The sequence below is a fragment of the Crassostrea angulata genome, chromosome 2 (assembly GCF_025612915.1).
Source record: "Crassostrea angulata isolate pt1a10 chromosome 2, ASM2561291v2, whole genome shotgun sequence".
Taxonomy (NCBI): domain Eukaryota; kingdom Metazoa; phylum Mollusca; class Bivalvia; order Ostreida; family Ostreidae; genus Magallana; species Magallana angulata.
In genome coordinates this window covers 27,452,055-27,471,268 of record NC_069112.1, presented here as the reverse complement: position 1 = coordinate 27,471,268, position 19,214 = coordinate 27,452,055, and the positions used below count along the sequence as shown (strand labels likewise).

The 19,214-nt window shown below is 32.8% G+C and overlaps 2 protein-coding genes across 3 annotated transcripts; both read right to left on the bottom strand.

The window, feature by feature from the left end:
* Positions 1 to 11,052: 11,052 nt before the first annotated feature.
* Positions 11,053 to 14,664, bottom strand: LOC128174111 (organic cation transporter protein-like). Its single transcript, XM_052839745.1, has 5 exons — positions 14,559 to 14,664; positions 13,325 to 13,651; positions 12,240 to 12,661; positions 11,746 to 11,982; positions 11,053 to 11,056 (listed from the first exon to the last, which is right to left on the bottom strand). Exons 2-5 carry the CDS (start codon positions 13,637 to 13,639, stop codon positions 11,053 to 11,055), a joined length of 978 nt encoding a protein of 325 aa, XP_052695705.1. The 5' UTR covers positions 13,640 to 13,651; positions 14,559 to 14,664.
* Positions 14,665 to 16,158: 1,494 nt separating this feature from the next.
* On the bottom strand, positions 16,159 to 18,845 carry LOC128171657 (deleted in malignant brain tumors 1 protein-like). 2 transcript variants are annotated; one of them, XR_008242126.1, is made up of 4 exons: positions 18,182 to 18,845; positions 17,917 to 18,052; positions 16,512 to 16,637; positions 16,159 to 16,324 (listed from the first exon to the last, which is right to left on the bottom strand). XR_008242126.1 is itself a non-coding variant. In XM_052837437.1 (4 exons), the coding sequence occupies exons 1-4, from the start codon at positions 18,843 to 18,845 to the stop codon at positions 16,320 to 16,322; spliced, it is 972 nt and encodes a 323-aa protein (XP_052693397.1). In that variant the 3' UTR covers positions 16,159 to 16,319. The 2 variants fall into 2 exon arrangements, 1 of the variants encoding a protein (XP_052693397.1); XM_052837437.1 differs by having other exon boundaries at positions 16,512 to 16,678.
* Between the last annotated feature and the right edge of the window lie 369 nt (positions 18,846 to 19,214).

The following is a 19,214-nucleotide window of genomic DNA, read 5'->3' as shown; positions in this document are numbered from 1 at the left end:
TGGTTATCATTGCAAGGTTAATTTAGATAATCATTGCTAGCGTCCTTGGGTCTACATTAGTTGTGTGTGGTTTTTAAAATAAAATTAAATATGTTTTGTGTAACTATTGTATGATACTAAGCACATTTTTATTTTTTTGGGAGATTATTTTAATCAACTCTCCTATGCAGTTACTCAGACAAACCGAAAGTGAAACAGTGTTTGGACCTCAGCACAAATCAAGACTTAGTTCTTGAAACTAATCGATAAATTCAATGTAATGTATGCTGAAGCATTGCTTTTCAAGGAAACTTATTTATAAATACCTTGAAAATAGTCAGATTTTAAATGGTACAAACAATTTAAATATTTTTTTTAGTCGTATGTATTCCTACGCCAGAGTTCAATATAGTCTCGATCAACTCAATGCTCGGCTGTCCCTGTAAATCCTTGTCGGAGATTTACTGTGTCAGCCGAGCATTTGGTTGATTACCTTGAAAATAGTCAGATTTCAAATGGTTCAAACAATTTGAATATTTTTTGTAGTCGTATGTATTCCTACGCCGGGGTTCAATATAGTCTCGATCAACTCAATGCTCAGCTGTCCCTGTAAATCCTTGTCGGAGATTTACTGTGTCAGCCGAGCATTTGGTTGAACGAGACTAGAGTTCAATATTGCTTGGATCCATACAATTTTCGATTGAATTATTTTGTCATTAAATATTATTTAACATGATTCATATGGGGGTTTCTCGACACTCTTGTCGAAAAAGTCCAAAAATTCATTTTATAAAAATGTGCGTAATTCAAATTAGGAACTACATGTACTTGTCATGCAAAATAATATATCATTGATTTTAAAATAAATAAAAATCGACAAAATCAACTCCCGTCAGTTATTCAGTACTTTGATTAATGGACAAGATCCAGGAAATTGAATGTCGCGAACCATGTCTTCTATTTACCGAATTTAATGTTCAGTTTATATTAAAATACATTTTTTGTGCTTAATAAGTTCAATAGATGCAGGGTTTTTGTTTTAACACTAGAAGAGTATTTATATACCACAGCTAGAAAAAATCGCAAACAAACGGAAACAATATATAACGATAACTGTGTCACATGAAACGAAAAAAAATATGTGTGACTCATGTCTTCAAAACAATTGTATATATACTTATAGAATGTTTTAATTATACATAACTAAAACATGTGTACACAGGAATAAAACCAAATACATGCTGCAGTATTTTCTCTTTTGAAATACTTCACCTATTTTAACTATAATATTTACACGAAAGTTGACTACCGTAACTCCCATACAATGTCTATACGTGTGGATGTATTAGTACAATTCTGTTACAATATATTTACAAGACAAGCCAACCTAATTTAAGGTTTCTAAATACTTGATTCATGATTTTTTGAAGTACACAGTCTCATAACTGACGCGATGCTTGCATACAAATTTTCATAACGCGCTAACGCGCGTTACTCAATTTGTATGCACACACCGCTGCAGTTATGAGACTGTATACCTAAATAATCACGATTCAATGCTATACAATTGCACAAACTCATCATCTTGATATCACAAGATAACAAAATGACACTGCACTATATGCAATCAATGAAAAAATTGAAATTTTTTTTTATATATTTTTGCATTCACTAGAGGTAAGAAAAATAAAAGTTTAGTGTCAAAATTGAAATAATTAGTTTGAAAGATACATCTTAAACGGGCTCCTTTTTTGTCATTTTCTTTTCTTCATTTTTTTCCAATTTTATCCCGTGAAAGTCAAACAAAAAATAGTTTACGATTAACTTATTTAGAGTATTTATTGAAATGCTTTATATCATTATTCAAAACTTGCTAGGCTTTTCATTTATCCTTCCAATTACTCTAAGGCATCGTATTAAGCTTATGCCTAAATTATTGTTTATATCGAATCCTATTTAATGGATCAAATACATTCGAAAATGCAATATTAAATTTTGTAACGATTGATCAAAATTATAAAAAAAATAAATAGGATACAAACCTCACACAGTTTTTTTTACCATCCATATCAGGTACTTTAAAGTAGTTGAATTTAAACAAGAAAGCAATTTAGAAAGAACAATTGGATTTATCATGTGTTGCTCTAGATTTCAAAGACCATTACATGTAAGACCAAACTGAATATTCACGTCTAAAACAAACCTTTTATCAATCTTACAAACCTTTTTGTCAAACATATATGTATTTTGCTCTCCGGACGCGTTTTTATTATCATATTAAATAGTTATAACGTAGAATATTAGGTTAAAAAGAAGTTGCTTATTCTACTTGGCTACAAAACTGTATAAAACTTTCAAGAAATATTATTGTTTTTTAATCGAGAAAAAAGATGCATTCAAGTTGTAATGGTCACCATGCAACTTATATCATATCAAATCCATCGTACCTTACCACAGGTCACGCCTGCATCTTCACTATGATAACAGTTATGAGGTCAATAGCTTGATTACCACAATCAAACAAGTTACTTTCATATCCAGTGCGAACAAAATAGGCCCGCCTCCTTCACCAAAGTGCTGACATATGCAGATGCATGGCTCTTTTAATTTCAAACAGTAACGGAATCAACATGATATTAACTTTAAATCGTTTCTTTTTCATTCGATATTTTGTATTCATCGGACAAATTGATTTTTGACGTAAAAATAAAGCCGGTTATAACGTGCTTTGCCATAGCATCTTGCTAAAATCTGTCACCACACACTGTTACCGACGTTCCCATAACTCTACCCACCACCCTGTCACCCGAACCACCTCCACTTAATCGTATATTTCAAATGTGATTGATGAAAACGTCGCTGTTAATGTTTAAACTTGTGAATGCAGTTTTTAGGTGATGGGTTTTGTTTTTTTCTTTTTAAATGTCATTTGTATTAATCTTCCTTATGAATCAATTGTTATTAATTTCAAGTGCACATTCACTATATTTATGAATGCGTTTGTGTAAATGTTAAAAGGCCTACAAACAATCTTTGGGTCGTAACAACAACATAGCATTAGTACTGTACAAAGTCATCAAACATCTTTAAAAACATCTTTATGTATATTTGCCACCCCCCTGTTCCATAAAATATGTAAGATATATGAGAATGGTTGACTAGTTTTTATAAGTTCGTAGTTAAAAAAAGTTTATATTTCATAAAACATTTATTCAACATACATTCTTATGATGCTCTCTTTTTATCATACAGATGGGAAAAGACAATTATTAGCCTTAAAATGTGTATTTTGTGAAATATAATCATCAATTATCATATAGTGATATTCTTGATTTTTTTTCCAAACATATTAACAAAAATAATTATCTATCTTTCAGTAAAAAATTGTAATACCTTTATTACTTTGGTTATAGAAAGACTACTAAAGATTCTCTTTCCCTCGTCAAATACATGAGGGAATTGAGTAGGTTTTCTGATTGGGGTTTTCAGCTCTAAAGATTTATTGTATATCTAAAGTATTTTTAGGCAAGCTAACAACCTATTTAATTTTGATGTTAAACTCATATCATCACAAAAAAAACAAGATACTTCAGTCATTATGATGTAAACTAAAATGAAAACAAAAATATGTGTTTATCATTTCTTATCGTATGAACACTTGACTTACATAAAAGATATCAATCGGTTTATGTTGAAAATAATGTCTTTGTTTAGGCAACATCCATGCGAAATTCTAGGTCACACAAATAAGCATTAAAAATAACTAAATAAAATGGCAGCATATGAATTATTTATATATGCAAACTTATATATTGTGGACAGAAATGTATATACGTTACACCCAATTTATTAGAATTCATATTCAATCACAAATCAAAACACATTTGTATGTTTTTTTCTGGTTTTGTTTTGTTAATTTTCTGTGATATCATGTTTCATGTAAAATATGAATATTTGTAAAGAAAAACAGCCAAAAAAGCAATAGCGAAACTATTAAGATTTACATTTAAAATTGTGTCTTAACGAGGCATAATGAGGTACTAATAAAGTAAATTCGCTTAATCTCTTTAACATCAACTTAAATGGTGTGTTAATATGGTGCCTTGGAGTTAAAACATTTCGACATCATTATTTGTTTTTAAATCATTATTAAAAGAGTTGTTAAAAGAGTTGTTTAGAAATTTTTCTATTTGTTCCGTATAAAATAAAATATTAAATATCTAATACCTACCTTTATTCAAAACAAATGTTGAGTTTCAACCAGAATTAAACAATGTATGCATTAAAAAAAGTGATAGCGAACAGTGTTCAAAATTAAAAATCCAAAAGAAAATTACTAAGCAATAGCAGAGCAAACACAGACCTTTACAAATATTAGAGGTAGGATCTGGTGCCTAGGAGCATCCTCTGCTGAGCGGTCACTCCTTCTCTTTGTCGTATTCGGGGAAACGGGAAAATATTTAGACACTTTGATGATTATAATATCAGTAGTAATAGCCTAACAATAAGTATGAAAATGATTTGCACGGGATTTAATTTTGTTAGTTGATGTATTTGGTGGAGAAAAAAGAATAATTTCTCTTTGAAAGTAGTTACAATGCATTTATAACTTTGGTAAAAACGTTTAAAGAGTCAACAATTTGAAAATTTACACTTGCAAATGTTTTCCCTTATTTAACACTGTTTGCGTATGTTATTCCTGCAAACCATCATTATGGGTCAGGAGGTCACAGTAGCGTATAAATAATCTAGGTCACTACTTTTTCTATGTGCTCAAACTAACTGACTTGTGCCGAGATATCTATTAGATATAGTAATGAAAACATAATTTAGGCCTAAAAAACAATTATTTTGTTATACGAAATTTTAAATTTTAGTCATTCATTTTCTTAAAATATTGATTGCAGGGGATAAATAAATCATTAGGCCTGTAAACAGAATGTTTATGGATCGACATCGTTACCACAGGCATTTATGAAAATTACAATAGCAATTTGTCAAAGGAGTTCTTTCAGTTAATATTTTTACATCTCATGTTTTTTAAACAAAAAATTCAATGGATATTTTGTTTTTCTTTTCATATGAATGTTTTCTATCTGTTTCTGCAGATTCTTTGATTTTCTTCTTATTTTAAGAGGGGGTTACAATTATGAAAACAAAATCACGTTTTATAACCGCTGGCCGCACAAGCACGGAAGCATGGTATAAAAACAAATGCACGTGTTGTTTTGTTATCCCTCAATATATCAAGATAGCCAATAAAAAAGACATACAAAAGATATAAAGCGTAGTATAAAAATCATATTTATTTCCTCTCTTGAAAATTTCCATGCGACCGATTTGTCTTGATTTCTTCTTCAATCCTTAATAATTGTTGTTCGTACTTTATGGTTACATTTAAGTTATTGTTTGCAAATATTTTACAATTATCCCTTGTATGTTGTTATTTCTCTTTTTAAAATTCACCCGGCATCATTCCAGAACGTCGTAGACTTGTATTTGTATCCTTCATCACGATATTTCCCTTTTCTTTATCTTAATACACAGATCGAACCAAACTTGAGATTGATGAAAGGGTTAATTTTTTTAGGCGTGTGCAGAACAAAATGCCCTCAATATATGATCTGTGTTTTATTTGAATTAGACTGTGTTTATTCCTTTAGCTGATCGACAGGTGTTAATTATTTACTGCTGACAATTTAAGCATGCCTTGTAGATAAATCATCTCTGACGATTCCATAAATCTTAGCCTCGGACATGTAAAATTATATTGGTCATCACACTGTTGTAGGTTGAACTATTCGATTTAAATATTCAATAAAAACCAAACACTTGTATATTTTTAAAACATTAACTTAAAATAAAAAAAAATTTGGTGATGGTGAGGGGGAAGGGACTTATCCGAAATGTTTACAATAAAAAAAGAATAAAGATTTAAATGGAATACCCATTATAGTGTAGCGGATAGTGGGGGGAAATATTTCACTTGTAGAGACAAGCACCAAATTTTGCATGAAAGTTCGTTGAACATTATTTGATTAAAAAATATGTTGGCCATTCAAGTTTTGGTCATTTTCAAGATGGCCGCCTCTTATCTCAAAATGGCGTCTTTTTTCATATTTTTTTCATGATATTTTAAATATTTCTGGGTAATATTTTTATTATCTGTGAATTTATGAATAAGAATTTGTTGCATGATGTAATTTGGGGTTCATTCCAAATATGAACACTCTGCGCATGCGTTTTAAAACATGCTGCAGTTCATTTTTGAATGAACATTATCTAATCGTCTGAGCAGTTGCAGCTGTAAAGAGCAATGCAAAATAATTCGGACTTGAAACATTTGCAATTCCCAGAACAACTAATATTACATAATTCAGTAGTTCTTGACATGAAGCTGCAATTAGTGGTAAGGATGTCTAATGGGAAATCCCAAAACCGCAATCTTTATCCCAACCCCATCTGGTAGGAATGGTGAGGTTTGTCATTTGCATAGTGACTGACTTAATGTACTGTTCAGCTTGCAATACAGATCTCTTAATATGCTCTGCAAGAGCAGCTATTGAGGAATCGAGGGATGCCATAACATGGTCGCTGCTTACGAGCAAAGAGGTCAAGGCGCGTGTCTTTTACTTTATTGGCAGTGCAGGACCGAACGTACATGATGTCTACAAATTGATCATACGTTCTGTCACACTATCATAAGGAAATCCTTAGAATCTAAATACCTCTGTAACGTTCTCAACACATTTCAGCCTGCTTTGCCCTTATTTTACCTGTCCCAACAAATGCATACTCTGTATTACAATCCGTAAATGCATGAAAGAATAACAGTGCTTTTGATCTTGCACCCAGTGATTTAACAATATCATGAATTGGTATTCATTGCAATTCCTTGCCCTTTCTAAATGTCACCCATAACTCACTAACTTTTAAGGGGGATGTGCGGCAGTCTTTTACATTTGAATATAGAATATAAACATTTCTTGAACTGGCTTGTTTCTGTCCGAAACTGGCCAAAACGGTTGCCAAAAGATGTAAAAGCAATAAATATGAAGTCCTTCATGTCATTTTGTCTGAAAAGTATGCATACAAAAACATGTGAATGCCTTTTTAATCACTCAGAACAGCTGTCGAACTACGAAGCTACAGACTTATTTTGAAGATTTAAAAATTTGAAAAAATATGAAAGGATTACATTGGTGTCCTCTCTACAAGGTGAGACAAAGTCTGTATCTATAGCTCTGTTACTGACAACATTTTTTACTTTGTAACAACTATTGTAGTTTCTATCGTAATAGTTGCAGATACGATTTTGTCTGCTAAAACCCAATAGTTCAATTTTCCTCGAAAAGAGTTTTAAGTCTACCTTCCTTCTAGATTCGTTCTCAGTTAGCAATATCGCCTCATCGCATTTTACAATTTCATTGTTCTGCTCATGTACTTGTGCAATGGCTATGCTTGAAAACTTCAGTGATTCAGTTTTTCTAATGAAAAAGTTTCCAAACAAAAAGCTGATTCTTCAAAGTCATAGTTGGCAAATGTAGAAGATGACTGTAGCCTGTTTTCTAAACTCTTATTTCCTGTCAGAGTAAGCAATTTGATTTACAAGAATTTTCGGAAAATGAAAATCAGAAATTCCCCCCATTGCTTTTCAATAATGTTTTTTGAATACTGGTGTGAAATCTCAGTCGATGCCCTATTTTTTAAGCTAGTCAAGTATTGCCAAACAGTGTACCGACAGTTGCTTCACTCAAAACAACCAAACAATGTCAACCCTTGGATAACTTGGATAACTATGTCAATGACAGTATCCTAACGCACATCACTTCTCTTGCGCAAGGTCATTGGAGAGTAGATATGTTCGATGTTTACAAAGATGATAGTCATAAGCATAAGGGTGAAAGAAGAAGAAAGCAAGGCTTAAGATCTAAAAGGAAATTACTAGAAACACTAGACCGCCAAACTCTTTGACCACTTTTCTTCGGTTTAACGAGAACAAAACAAGACAATTTGGATTTAAACAGACCAAATCGTATCTGCAACTATTACAACAGAAACTACTATAGTTGTAACAATGAAAAAAATGCAAAACAATGCTAATGCAAAAAAATGCTGCATTGGGTAGTATCAATTCAATCATCACAGTAAGCTCGGATACAGATTGTTGTTGTTATTGGTGTGGTTGTTTTTGGTGATTTAAAAGTTGATGAGTTATGGGTAACATTTTGAAAGGGCAAGGATTTGCGATGGATACCAATTCATGACATTGTTAGATCACTGGGTCCACGATCAAATGCATTGTCATTCTTTCATGCATTCACGGATTGTGATACCGATTCCGCATTTGTTGAGACAGGTAAAATGACTGTCAAGCATGGCATGCTGAATGTGTTTGAAAACGTGACAGAGGTTTTCAGATCCTTAAGTTTTCCTTGTGATAGTGTGACAGAACATATAATCAATAAACTAGAAGAACTTCTAGTCATCATCTACGTTCGGTCCAGCACTGCCAATAAAGTAAATGACATCCGCCTTTGCTCGTCTTTGCTCGTAAGCAGCGACCATACAATGGCATCCCTCGATTCCTCAAGAGCTGCTCTTGTAGAGAAAATTAAGAGGTCTGTATTGCAAGCTGAACATACACTGGGTCAGTGACTATGTATGTGACAAACCACACTATCCCATCTTCCAGTTGGGATAAAGATTGCGGTTTTTCGTTTTCATGAGGGAAATCCTTACCACCAATTGCGGCTTCATGTAACAAAACTACTGAAATGTTCAGGTAATATTAGTTGTTCTGGGAATTGCAAATGTTTCAAGTCCGAATTATTTTGCATTGCTCTTTACAGCTGCAACTGCTCAGACGATTCGATCATGTACATGTACATTCAAAACTAAACTACAGCATATTTTAAACGCATGCGCAGAATGTTCATATTTGGAATGAACCTCAAATTATATCATACAACAAACTCTTTTTCATAATTTCACAGAAAAGAAAAGTATTGCCCAGAAATATTTTAAGTATCATGAAAACATTATGAAAAAAGACGCCATTTTGAAATAAGAGGCGGCCATCTTTAAAAGGGCCAAAACTTGAATGGCCAACGATATTTTTTAATCAAGTTATGTTCAAGGAACCGTCATGCAAAATTTGGTGCTTGTCTCCACAAGTGTAGTATCTTGCTCAAATTTTGACCTACGCCGCTACAGTATTCTCGTAAATTGTCAAAACGCTAACCCAAAGTAGGGGGAATGCAGTAATCCCATCAAAAGTCTCTTCCTTGAAATTTCCATTTATCTTCATATTTTTATTAGGCATGGCTGTAAATTAATCACTTAATAAGATTCAGACGATGTAATTGAGAAATGGAACAACAAGAGATGTTTGTGAAACTGTTCCGTCTCCGGAATGATTTTCAAATTTGTCCGGTTTTTGTATTTATTCTTTTTGATATAGGAACGTTGTACAAACGTTTTGCGATAGCATCAGCATGGAGCGAGTTCGATCATTAAATACGGTCGCCGTAGTTCGACTAAAATGAGATTGAACTCACTTTAGTATGACTAAAATTGAACCATTGTCCGATACGGAGAGACTCTGGTCTGTCTATAATCAGGTAGTTTAGAAATTGCGGTGGAAAGCGAAACCTCCTAATTTTGCTTATTTTAATCAGCACAACATGCAATGTGTTGAATTTTAGGGCACACACATATGATTCAATGTGTTTACCAGGTATTTACCTTCTTTTTTCATGAACAATAAAATTATGAGTAGAAATTTACATTTTTTTCATTTTTTAAACCAGACATCGAACAATGTGCGTTCTAACACAGGCATGCGCACCACAAGTTTTCCTTACTACCGTGGTTGAACTCTAGTTAATGATCGGTCTCGCCCATGTGCTTCCGAGCGTGCTTCATATGTTTTATGTCTCTTTATTGGCAAGCTTTATCATGGTGGAGTTTGTCCCTGCACAGCGTAAGTGTTAATCATGATATTTTCTTAATTAAAAGTTTGTAAAAATTGTTTATTAACTAGTCCACATATAAAACTCCACGCATCTATTTAAATAGTAAGAAAAATTCGGAATGAACTTATCGTAGTACATAATTGTACTGTTCCACCTTTTTTTTAATATCTTTTAACATAATTATTATATATAAGTTTTTAAAACATATTGATGCATTTCATATATATGGATCTTTGATACATCTATTAACGTTGTTACATTTGTATTTTCCTACATATGTTTTTGTGAAGCAAATGTTTTTTTTATGAGATTGTGTTATGATATGGAGTCTGTTTACATGCTAATTAGTTACAACATTAAAGTTGATAACGTTATATATTATGCTTCTGGGGTATATCCTGTTCACATTGCTCATTTCAAAGCCCCCAAAAAGAATGGCATCTCTAATAAAGCGATTTAATTCTTTAAACAAGTAAATCGAATTTATAACGCCTGTTTACAAAATAATACTTCAATTATGCTCGATTCTCTTCTAGTATGATTATTTCCATTCCGAAAACCTAGGCCTTAAATACTACATCCAAATAACTATCAAATGTTTTTTTTTAAGTAGCTATTATAAACAATGTTAATAACGTTCGTTATGACGTTTTTGTACGTTTTTTTTTTTTTGCGTGAATAATTTCTTGAACGATGAATTCCACGCACTAGCAAGGGCTTACATAGAACATGTGTATGTAGCGTGCTAATCGATAAAAACAGTAATTTGCGTATTTTTATCTTTGTTTCATGTATTATTGATGGAGTGATTTAGAAATATTTTATCGTTAAATGTAAATATTAGAATTTATTTGTTAAGCAACTTTTGTTGAATGAGTTCGAAAGGATTGGAAAACAGGCAAAGCCTATGTATATCCTCTCCTAGAGTGATATGGTTTTTGTTGGTGTTTCATTTGGATTATGAAGGCATTAAATGCTGCAGAAATGATTTACATAACCCGCTAGAAAAGATAGTACCCAAGGCGTGAACTACTACAGAAAACATTTTTCTTTTTAAGAGGGACAGATGTTCATGACCATTTTTAGATTGTATTGATCACCTTTAGAAAAAGAGAACTGCATTTAAAAATAGAAAAATACACAAATTCTAAAGAAATTCTAAAAAAAAAAAAAATGTGATAATTTTGTTCACAAAATCATAGTTTATAGCTAAACAATATATATCTTAAAAATTTAGTTAGTTCTGATGGTTAATTTGCTGGCCATCCAAACTCCCTAGTGACCAAGCACTGTCTTTGTTACAAGTTAAAAAGCTGATATTCAATCAACTTTTCACAAACAAAATACCCAAATTGTATAAAAAAAAATTAGATTGTTTTTCACGAAATCATAGTTTATAGCTAAACAAACCATATCTTAAAATTATTTTGACCATCCCGCCTCCCTAATGACCAAGCTCTGTCGTTGGCAATAGTTAAAACACTGCTATTCAGTCAACTAAAAGGTAACTGAAATGTATGGAAATGTGACTGAATGCCATTGAGTCACATTTTAGTTACCTCCCAGTTACATTTTCAGATTAACATAAGGGATGCGAGTCACCTATATGATGATCACAGACTAAGTGTTCTATGCAAAAAGTGGGGGATTGCACTAAAAATTGTGAATCATATCTATTAATTGTAGGCCTCTTAATACTTTCCCCATGATACATCTAATATATGCATGTGTATTTGGATTCGAAAAATTAGATTTTAACTTTTGAGGCAATATCTAAATCAATACATACCAGCTAGACCAAAGGAAAAACGATTTCTTCAGAAGATCTCTGCTTTTTAATACGTCTATTAGGGTGTGTGTTTTTACTTTTGTTGTCAGATCTTCAGTTTTTACAATATTGTGCAGTCTTTCTATACAAGATATCAGAGTCTCTCTGCCGTTTAACTTGGCGATGTGTTTTATAACTTTCTCTGCATCCGCCACCTTGTTGTTAGAAACTAACCATCGGAAACTCTCCGGCAAAATGCTGAGGAAGAAAGGAACAGTTACTGTTCTTATTTCATTATCTTAAGTTTTCATACATCATGATTTTTAAATTATGTTGACACTCAAGATGAATCTTCGCCTTCAATCAGCTGACTGAAAGGTGTGGAAAACTAAGTAATAGGGATATGAAAACCGGTCCACTTTCAGTTGTATTTCATCGTTTAAATGACAAGATAGGAGTTTCAACCAATATTAGCGAACGTTGTTTCCTTTTGTCATTTTCATACAAATACTCACAATATTCCTAAAAGAAATGGCGCGGTGACGATAGCCGTGGCGTAGTGAAGGTATTCCCAGTCATGAAGCCACCATGAAAACAAACCATAAAGTGCCGCAAAAATGGCCCATCCCGGAACTGCCGCAGTCATAGAGCGCCACCTTGTGGGAACGAACTCTTGCATGAAGGAATAGAATGTCGTGAGATACATCCCGCATCCGAACCCGATCAAAAATCGACAGGCAGCAAACATCTCCCAGGAAACGGAGAAGGCTGCGATAAGATTGCAGACGGTCAGGACCAGAAGAGAGAGGAAGAAAGCGGGCTTCCGGCCCAGGGAATCCGCCATTTGTCCGGCGACTGGGGAGCTGATGAGGAGGCCCGCCATTTGTATGGTGGTGATGGTGGAGGCAATCCAGTCTTTGTCGCAGATTAATTCAAACTGTAAAAAATAAGAACCTTAAATGTGGCGCACCTTTGCAATGAAACTTTAAATATAAAACGGTGTTCTTTAGTCATCTGAAGTTGACTGAATGATATATGTTAAGTTTGCAATTCTGTCATCTTTTCATAATTTTCAGTTAACTTTTGGGTTACTGATGGTTTAGGTTTAACTTTTGCGGAGACATAGATTTTATTTAATAAATTCTTTTTTACACACATTTTTATTTCCTAACTGAACGATGCGACAAAAACCTTTGAACTCAAATTATATTCGAATAAGTGGGGGAAATTAATTGACAGGTTTATTTATAATCATATCACCAAAGAAATTAGGAGACTCAACAGTAAAGTATTAACATTCAGCTAAAAAAAACCCAACACACTGATATTTAAAAAAAAGAATGTTTGTCTTTGTGCTTTGTCTATCTTGATGATCTAATGATTGTAAAATGCGTTGATGCTCATGGCCATATGACACATGAGTTTTGTATACATCAATACATTCATATTACTCTTATATAACGGCTGATAGAGCACTAAAAATGCAAATTTGAGTTGTCACATTGTAAAAGTTATACGAATTGTTTGTGCGGAAAATGGTCGACATACTGTTGCATTGAAAATGATCTTTACATGTATTTTATTGAAGTTGATAGCTCACCTCACTGACAAGAGTATTCATGTCTGAGGAATAGCTGCGCGAGTCACAGGAACCGGAAATGTTTGCAGGTGGCGCACATTGTTTCAGTAACTGCATAGTCGAAAAATTGGACATCTTGTTCTGACCAGATGATGACGTCACATTATGCATGTTGCACCACCAATCGGGCGTCGCGCCTCCGAACGTCATCATGAGCATGCTCCATGTCACTGTGACCTTTGTCCCGAACATGATGACCAATAGAATGGCCTGAAACTTCCCCAGTCCACCGCATTCCTTCACGATATCTTCTAACAGGTCGCTAATGGAATCCATCTTGATGTTTACCTACGTGTATGCAAGTGCTACGTCAACAAAACATATCTTTTAAAAAGAGTTTCGGGCAATTGCTTGAAGTATAAAACTGTCAGATGATCATACCTGTGCCAAGGTGGCATTTTTTGCATCCGTTTTTTTCCGCATGTTTTTTTTTTATTTGAATACGCATGTAATCGTGTGTCATAAAATAAACCATTTTCTACAAAGTATATATTTATTTTACTTATTTGGATGGCCTTGAACTGCATGGACAAACAGCCTTGAAAATGACTAAATATTTATTGACTGCAATGTGTAATAATGTCTTGAAATGTTTAAAAGTTGAGAGAACTTCATAAAAACTCTGTCGGTGTACATATTTCATGTATATTTAAACTCAAAGGACGAAACATACACATGCAGCAAAATTAAGTTCATTGAAAAGAATACAATATTATTTTAGTAATAAATATTTGTTTTCATTTTTCGGAGAATTTAAAAGTATGAATTACAGTGAGTTTTTTTTTACGCTCTGTGGAATTTGCATTAGACGGTAAATTACATAGGGATGTGTATTAAACAGTGTGAATGCAACAATGATTTGGAATATTAAAAAAAAAATCAAGCGTGTATTCAAAGAAAAACCAATAAATTAAATTTTAAGAAGGAGAGAGAAAAAAAGACAATAATAAATAAATTTGTAAATAAAAATGCGTTCAATTAGAAATAAAACTTTAACAATTCGTCTGCTGCGCGGTGATAATTAATCAAATGGAATTTTCTTTAGGACCCTGAGGCATAACGGTCGCTCACTTTTTAAAATTGCCATTCAAATATTTAACATTCATGAAAAAAGAAAATTGTTATATTATCAATTGTTATCATTCATATTATCATGATTTATATTATATTATTAGATCAATAGATTTATACGAACCACTGGTCTTTTCCTCTGTCCAATGGACCAGCATTGACTTTTCGCGCACCTGTTTGATTTGATTTTAATTCGTGGCGCTTTTAAGTAACTAGCGACCACTTCATTGTCTCTGGGTTTTATTTAGATTAGCCTTCTTCAGCGCTGTCGTCCTGATACACATGCATATAGTTACTCAGGCATTCACCGTGCAGTATACAAGGTTGTAAGGTAAAATGTAAATCAAGGTCTGCATTTTGTTTATTTAATTACTTCGTGTACATGTAAAACAAATACACTTTTCAATCGAGTCTCATATTTTTACAAACAGAAAAATCAAAGGATATTTTTTCTGTTCATTTGAGTGTTTACTAGCTAATCGCTGCAGAATCTTTGATTTTCTTCTTATTCTAAGGGGGGGTTACAGTTATGAAAACAAAATCACGTGTTATTTCATAACCTTCGGCCCCTCAAGTATGGGGGCATGGTTATGAAAACAAATGCACGTGTTGTTTTGTAACCCCTCATTATATCAATATAACCAATAAAAAGACATAAAAATATAAAAGCTTTATTTATTTCCTCTCTTGAAAATTGGCATGAGACAGATTTGTCCTGATTTCTTCTTGAAGTTCGTATTCTTATTGTTTGCATATGTTACAATAATCCCTGCATGCCGATATTTCTCTTTGTCAATTCAGGCGGCATCATTCCAGTTCGCGTATACATACTTGTATTTATATCCTTCCATATATCCTACTTTGAATTTTTTTTTTCAAAGTGTGTATTTTCTTTCAAAGTGCGTTGCCACATACATGTACCTTGTAAATAAACTCGTCTGAGGGTTCCATAAGAATTAGCCTCGGACTTGTAATATTGGTCAACAAATGTCGTTGGTTGAACTATTTGATTTACAACAAAAAAAGTGTTAATAATAGAAAACATTCACCTGTATAATTAAAACATTCACAATCTTCTATATTGATTCGGGTTTTTTTTTCATGATTTATATGTTTTACCCATTTTGAAAGAAGGATAATGTATTAAGGTGAAATGGGAGACTTCCATATGTCGTGACGTACTATTTATCGAAATAAACAATAATATCAAGTGTAATTTTATATAAATAGTTTCTTTCCCAACGCTGTCCCCTAACAGCTTAGTGCAGTGGTGTAGAGGTTCCTCTACGAATCTGAGATCGAATCCCTGTGAGAATTGTAGAAGTTTTACCTTTCCAAAAAATTTTAAAACGTATTTTTTGGTGAAATATTGTGAAAAATTTGAAAAGTCTAAACTGGTGAAAGTATTTTATTTATTATAACGTACTGTACTCCACATTAATATCAACATATGTCACCATTTGAACATTATAGTGCTCAAAAGACCCCTGTCCTAGTAAAAATAAAAAACATTTACGTGAATTTTCAACCAAAGATATGCGATGCAGCAACAACTAAACGTTACATAGATGGTTTCTTTAATTTGTGTACATTCACTCTACTTAAAATGAATATTGATCTCTGAATGCATTTAACAAAACGATATCGTTATTAGCTGTGACGTCATTCAGTTGGTTATTTGCTATGCAAAATGAAATATATCCTTCTAGTTGAATAAAGAGAAGTTCTCATTCATTTTAATTTATTAGTATTTTAAACATCGTATGCATTCGCATTCAAACGTCACACAACACAATATCAATTTTTTATTCCAATATGTATTCATATAGAGCATCTTATACGGTAGGTGCATCTCTCTGTTTTTTCTTTCTTTGTCTGTTTTGTCTCATCCTGTAATGATGGATTGTGTAATAATGGGAATTTTTTGTAAAATTCTGAGATTTAGTACAGAAAAACCAAAACAGAATTGTCATTTTTCATTAAAAGAGAGTGATATATTTTCTATTTATACTCGTTTGAAATTATTTTGAAATGAAAACTATTCCGTATATTTACAGATACTTTGAAATGCTTATACCACATTGTACTCCAGCATCTTCACTATGGCCACAATCATGAACCCCAATTGGCGGACGCTTACAGCGAAACAAGTCTATTTCAGATCCAGTGCACTCTAAATCCTCAAAATGTATCGGACCAGCTCCTCGTCCAAAATGTGCCGAGTGAAATGCTACAGCATTGGTTCTTTCAATTTTGAAACAATCAAAAAACAATAAACAATGACAATTATTACGTAACTCTTAAATGACTTAAACATTTATAGGCCTACTTATAAATAAAACCGCCTGCACCAGAGTAACTGCTTATATCTTTAGTATTTCAACACGTGTGAGATGATATCCAAAAGCTATATTTGAATGTTATCAGATAAATAGTTATTGATAAAAAACAATAAAAACCAACTTTCATTTTCAGTAAACCCGCCCGAAATAGCAAGTAAAATGAGATAATAAAATAGCGTTTTGGATTTCATATATTTTTATAGCACGACAGATTGGTAAAGCAGTATACCTTTTACATTAATTTGTAAATCATGAACTGCCTAGATGGATAGATGATGTACGCATAAAACGTTGAAAGCGGGTGACCCTTTCCCCAGATTTTTTTTTCAAAACAGTTTTTTATGCGAAATTCTGTTTTTGGACAGAGGTGGATATAATCGTGAAAGTTGACTTAAAGAACAAAATAAGGAGATTCGACGCACTAAATACCCTTTCACGTGTAAGAAAAAAAGAGTTAATTCCCGCACTTGCGGGGGATATTATCTAGTAATATATATATATATATATATATATATATATATATATATATATATATATATATATATATATATATATATATATATATTACAGACAGATTTACGAGACGGATTTACAAGACGAGGTCAGTAATTGCAGGGGTAGATGATTAGTATTTATCTTGAAATACGTTTATCTTGTTTCAAGGAACACAATATGGTTGTAGGGGTGAAAGTAAAATCTTTTTGATATAAACACACTTTCTTTTAGCTTTTTTTCTTTCGTTAATCCATGTTGTTAAATTATAAATATTGTTAAGAGGGCTTAATGGTCTTGGTCATGGCTATCTTTAGACAATAACGTTCTAAGTCAATAGCGTCACATTTGACGTCAAATACTACTATTGCAACTGAGTATAAATTTACAAGATACATGAATAAAAAATGTATCTTAAATAAACTGTGCAACAAAGTATTAAATCAATCATCTACACCCAAATCCCTATAAAAATATTAAATGATCATGAGTGCTCAATTTGATTTTTATTCTATTTAATCTATTAAACATCTTTCTGAAATATATTTTTTTTTAATTGTCGATTTTACATTATTAACCTATTTTCTAATGTTGTAAGCATTGATTTTGAAAAATCGAAAGACGTCTAATATAATCATTTATACTCACGTGGCTTTTCCGAGCATTCGACACACAACTTTAGCATCATTGCTGTCAAAATCATCGTCACACACTGTCCCCCACTGTCCGAGATACAGAACCTCCACTCTGCCAGAATTTGAATCTCCCCCGGCTAGTCGAATTTCTAAAATCAATGCAGAGATTTACGAGAATAAAAATATTACTGATTAGACATTCAGATCAGATTTTTCTTAAATCTAAGTTCGTAATCAAATATAAAAAGACATTTATTACCCCAAGCCGTTATACTCACTATGGTCCCCAATATGAAACATAAGAAGCGTGTTGTTCAAATTGTTTAATTTCGTTTTCTGTTTGGCTATTTCTGATCCTAAAGTGGCGAGTTTTGCCTCATGTGCTGTTAAAAGAGCGTTGAACTCTGCAGACACACGGTTTGTTAAATTTAGAATCTCCTCATTCAAAACGTGGTTTTCGTTTACCAATTTGGAATTTAGCTGTCCAATTTCGTGATAAGTTGTCCTATTTGTCTCCTCATCATGCATTTCGTGACCTTCCAGAGATAGTGTTAAATATCGGATAGATTGCGCCATATTGTCTTGTCTCGCTTTGAGAGCTTGAAGTCCTGTTTGGTTGTTGTTCCGGTCAAACTCTTGTTTTATAAGTCCAAATGCAGCTTTAATATCTACATATTCTGACATAAGCTTATTTACAGTACCAGCAGTAACATTATCCTCAGACGCTCTTTGGTTCTTTAAGATTTGGATTTCGTGCTCTTGGCTTATGACTCGGGCTTTCAGATCCAAAAAATCGTTAACCAGAAGGGAGAGCGTACCATCTTTACCTAGTGGTCCAATGGTCGTGGCTTGTCCTGGATTGTGGTCCCCGTGGAAAAGAAAGGCGGTACTGTGTGCAATAAAACACAAAATGGCCAACGTTAGTGTCATTGGAACTGCCATGATGCTAATAAGATTTTCGGCTTAAGATATTAAATTTAACCAGAGGTAAAATGCTAATAAGAAAAGAAGCATGCAGTCATATGCCTAGTTTGTTCGCCTCTTTCATTTTTTTCCTGAGATATTTTATGGCTGATCGTTTCAGGAAAAAGATTTGTTGAATTTAATGATACTCAATGGCATACGAATACGGACGATACTAGTTCTAAAGAAGAGCAAACTAAAATTTTGTTTTATGTAAATTTCATTTCTTATATTTACAGAGATTTCGACATTCAAACAAGGGTTGTAATTTTATTGAAAATAAATACCTTCTAGACAATATATGATTGCTGGAATGACAAAATATTTGTCAAGCATTTTAACCTATCC

Bases quoted from the DNA above. Each gene is read 5' to 3' on its own strand.
- LOC128174111 (XM_052839745.1), bottom strand. From the start codon at position 13,639: ATGGATTCCATTAGCGACCTGTTAGAAGATATCGTGAAGGAATGCGGT. The intron at 12,662-13,324 runs GTGAGCTATCAA...TATTTTTTACAG, and splicing joins TGAATACTCTTGTCAGTGAG to TTTGAATTAATCTGCGACAA. The intron at 11,983-12,239 runs GTGAGTATTTGT...TTTCTTCCTCAG, and splicing joins CCATTTCTTTTAGGAATATT to CATTTTGCCGGAGAGTTTCC.
- LOC128171657 (XM_052837437.1), bottom strand. From the start codon at position 18,845: ATGGCAGTTCCAATGACACTAACGTTGGCCATTTTGTGTTTTATTGCA. The intron at 18,053-18,181 runs GTGAGTATAACG...CATTGATTTTAG, and splicing joins GTTTCATATTGGGGACCATA to AAATTCGACTAGCCGGGGGA. The intron at 16,679-17,916 runs GTGAGTATAAAT...CAAAATTGAAAG, and splicing joins CGAATGCTCGGAAAAGCCAC to AACCAATGCTGTAGCATTTC.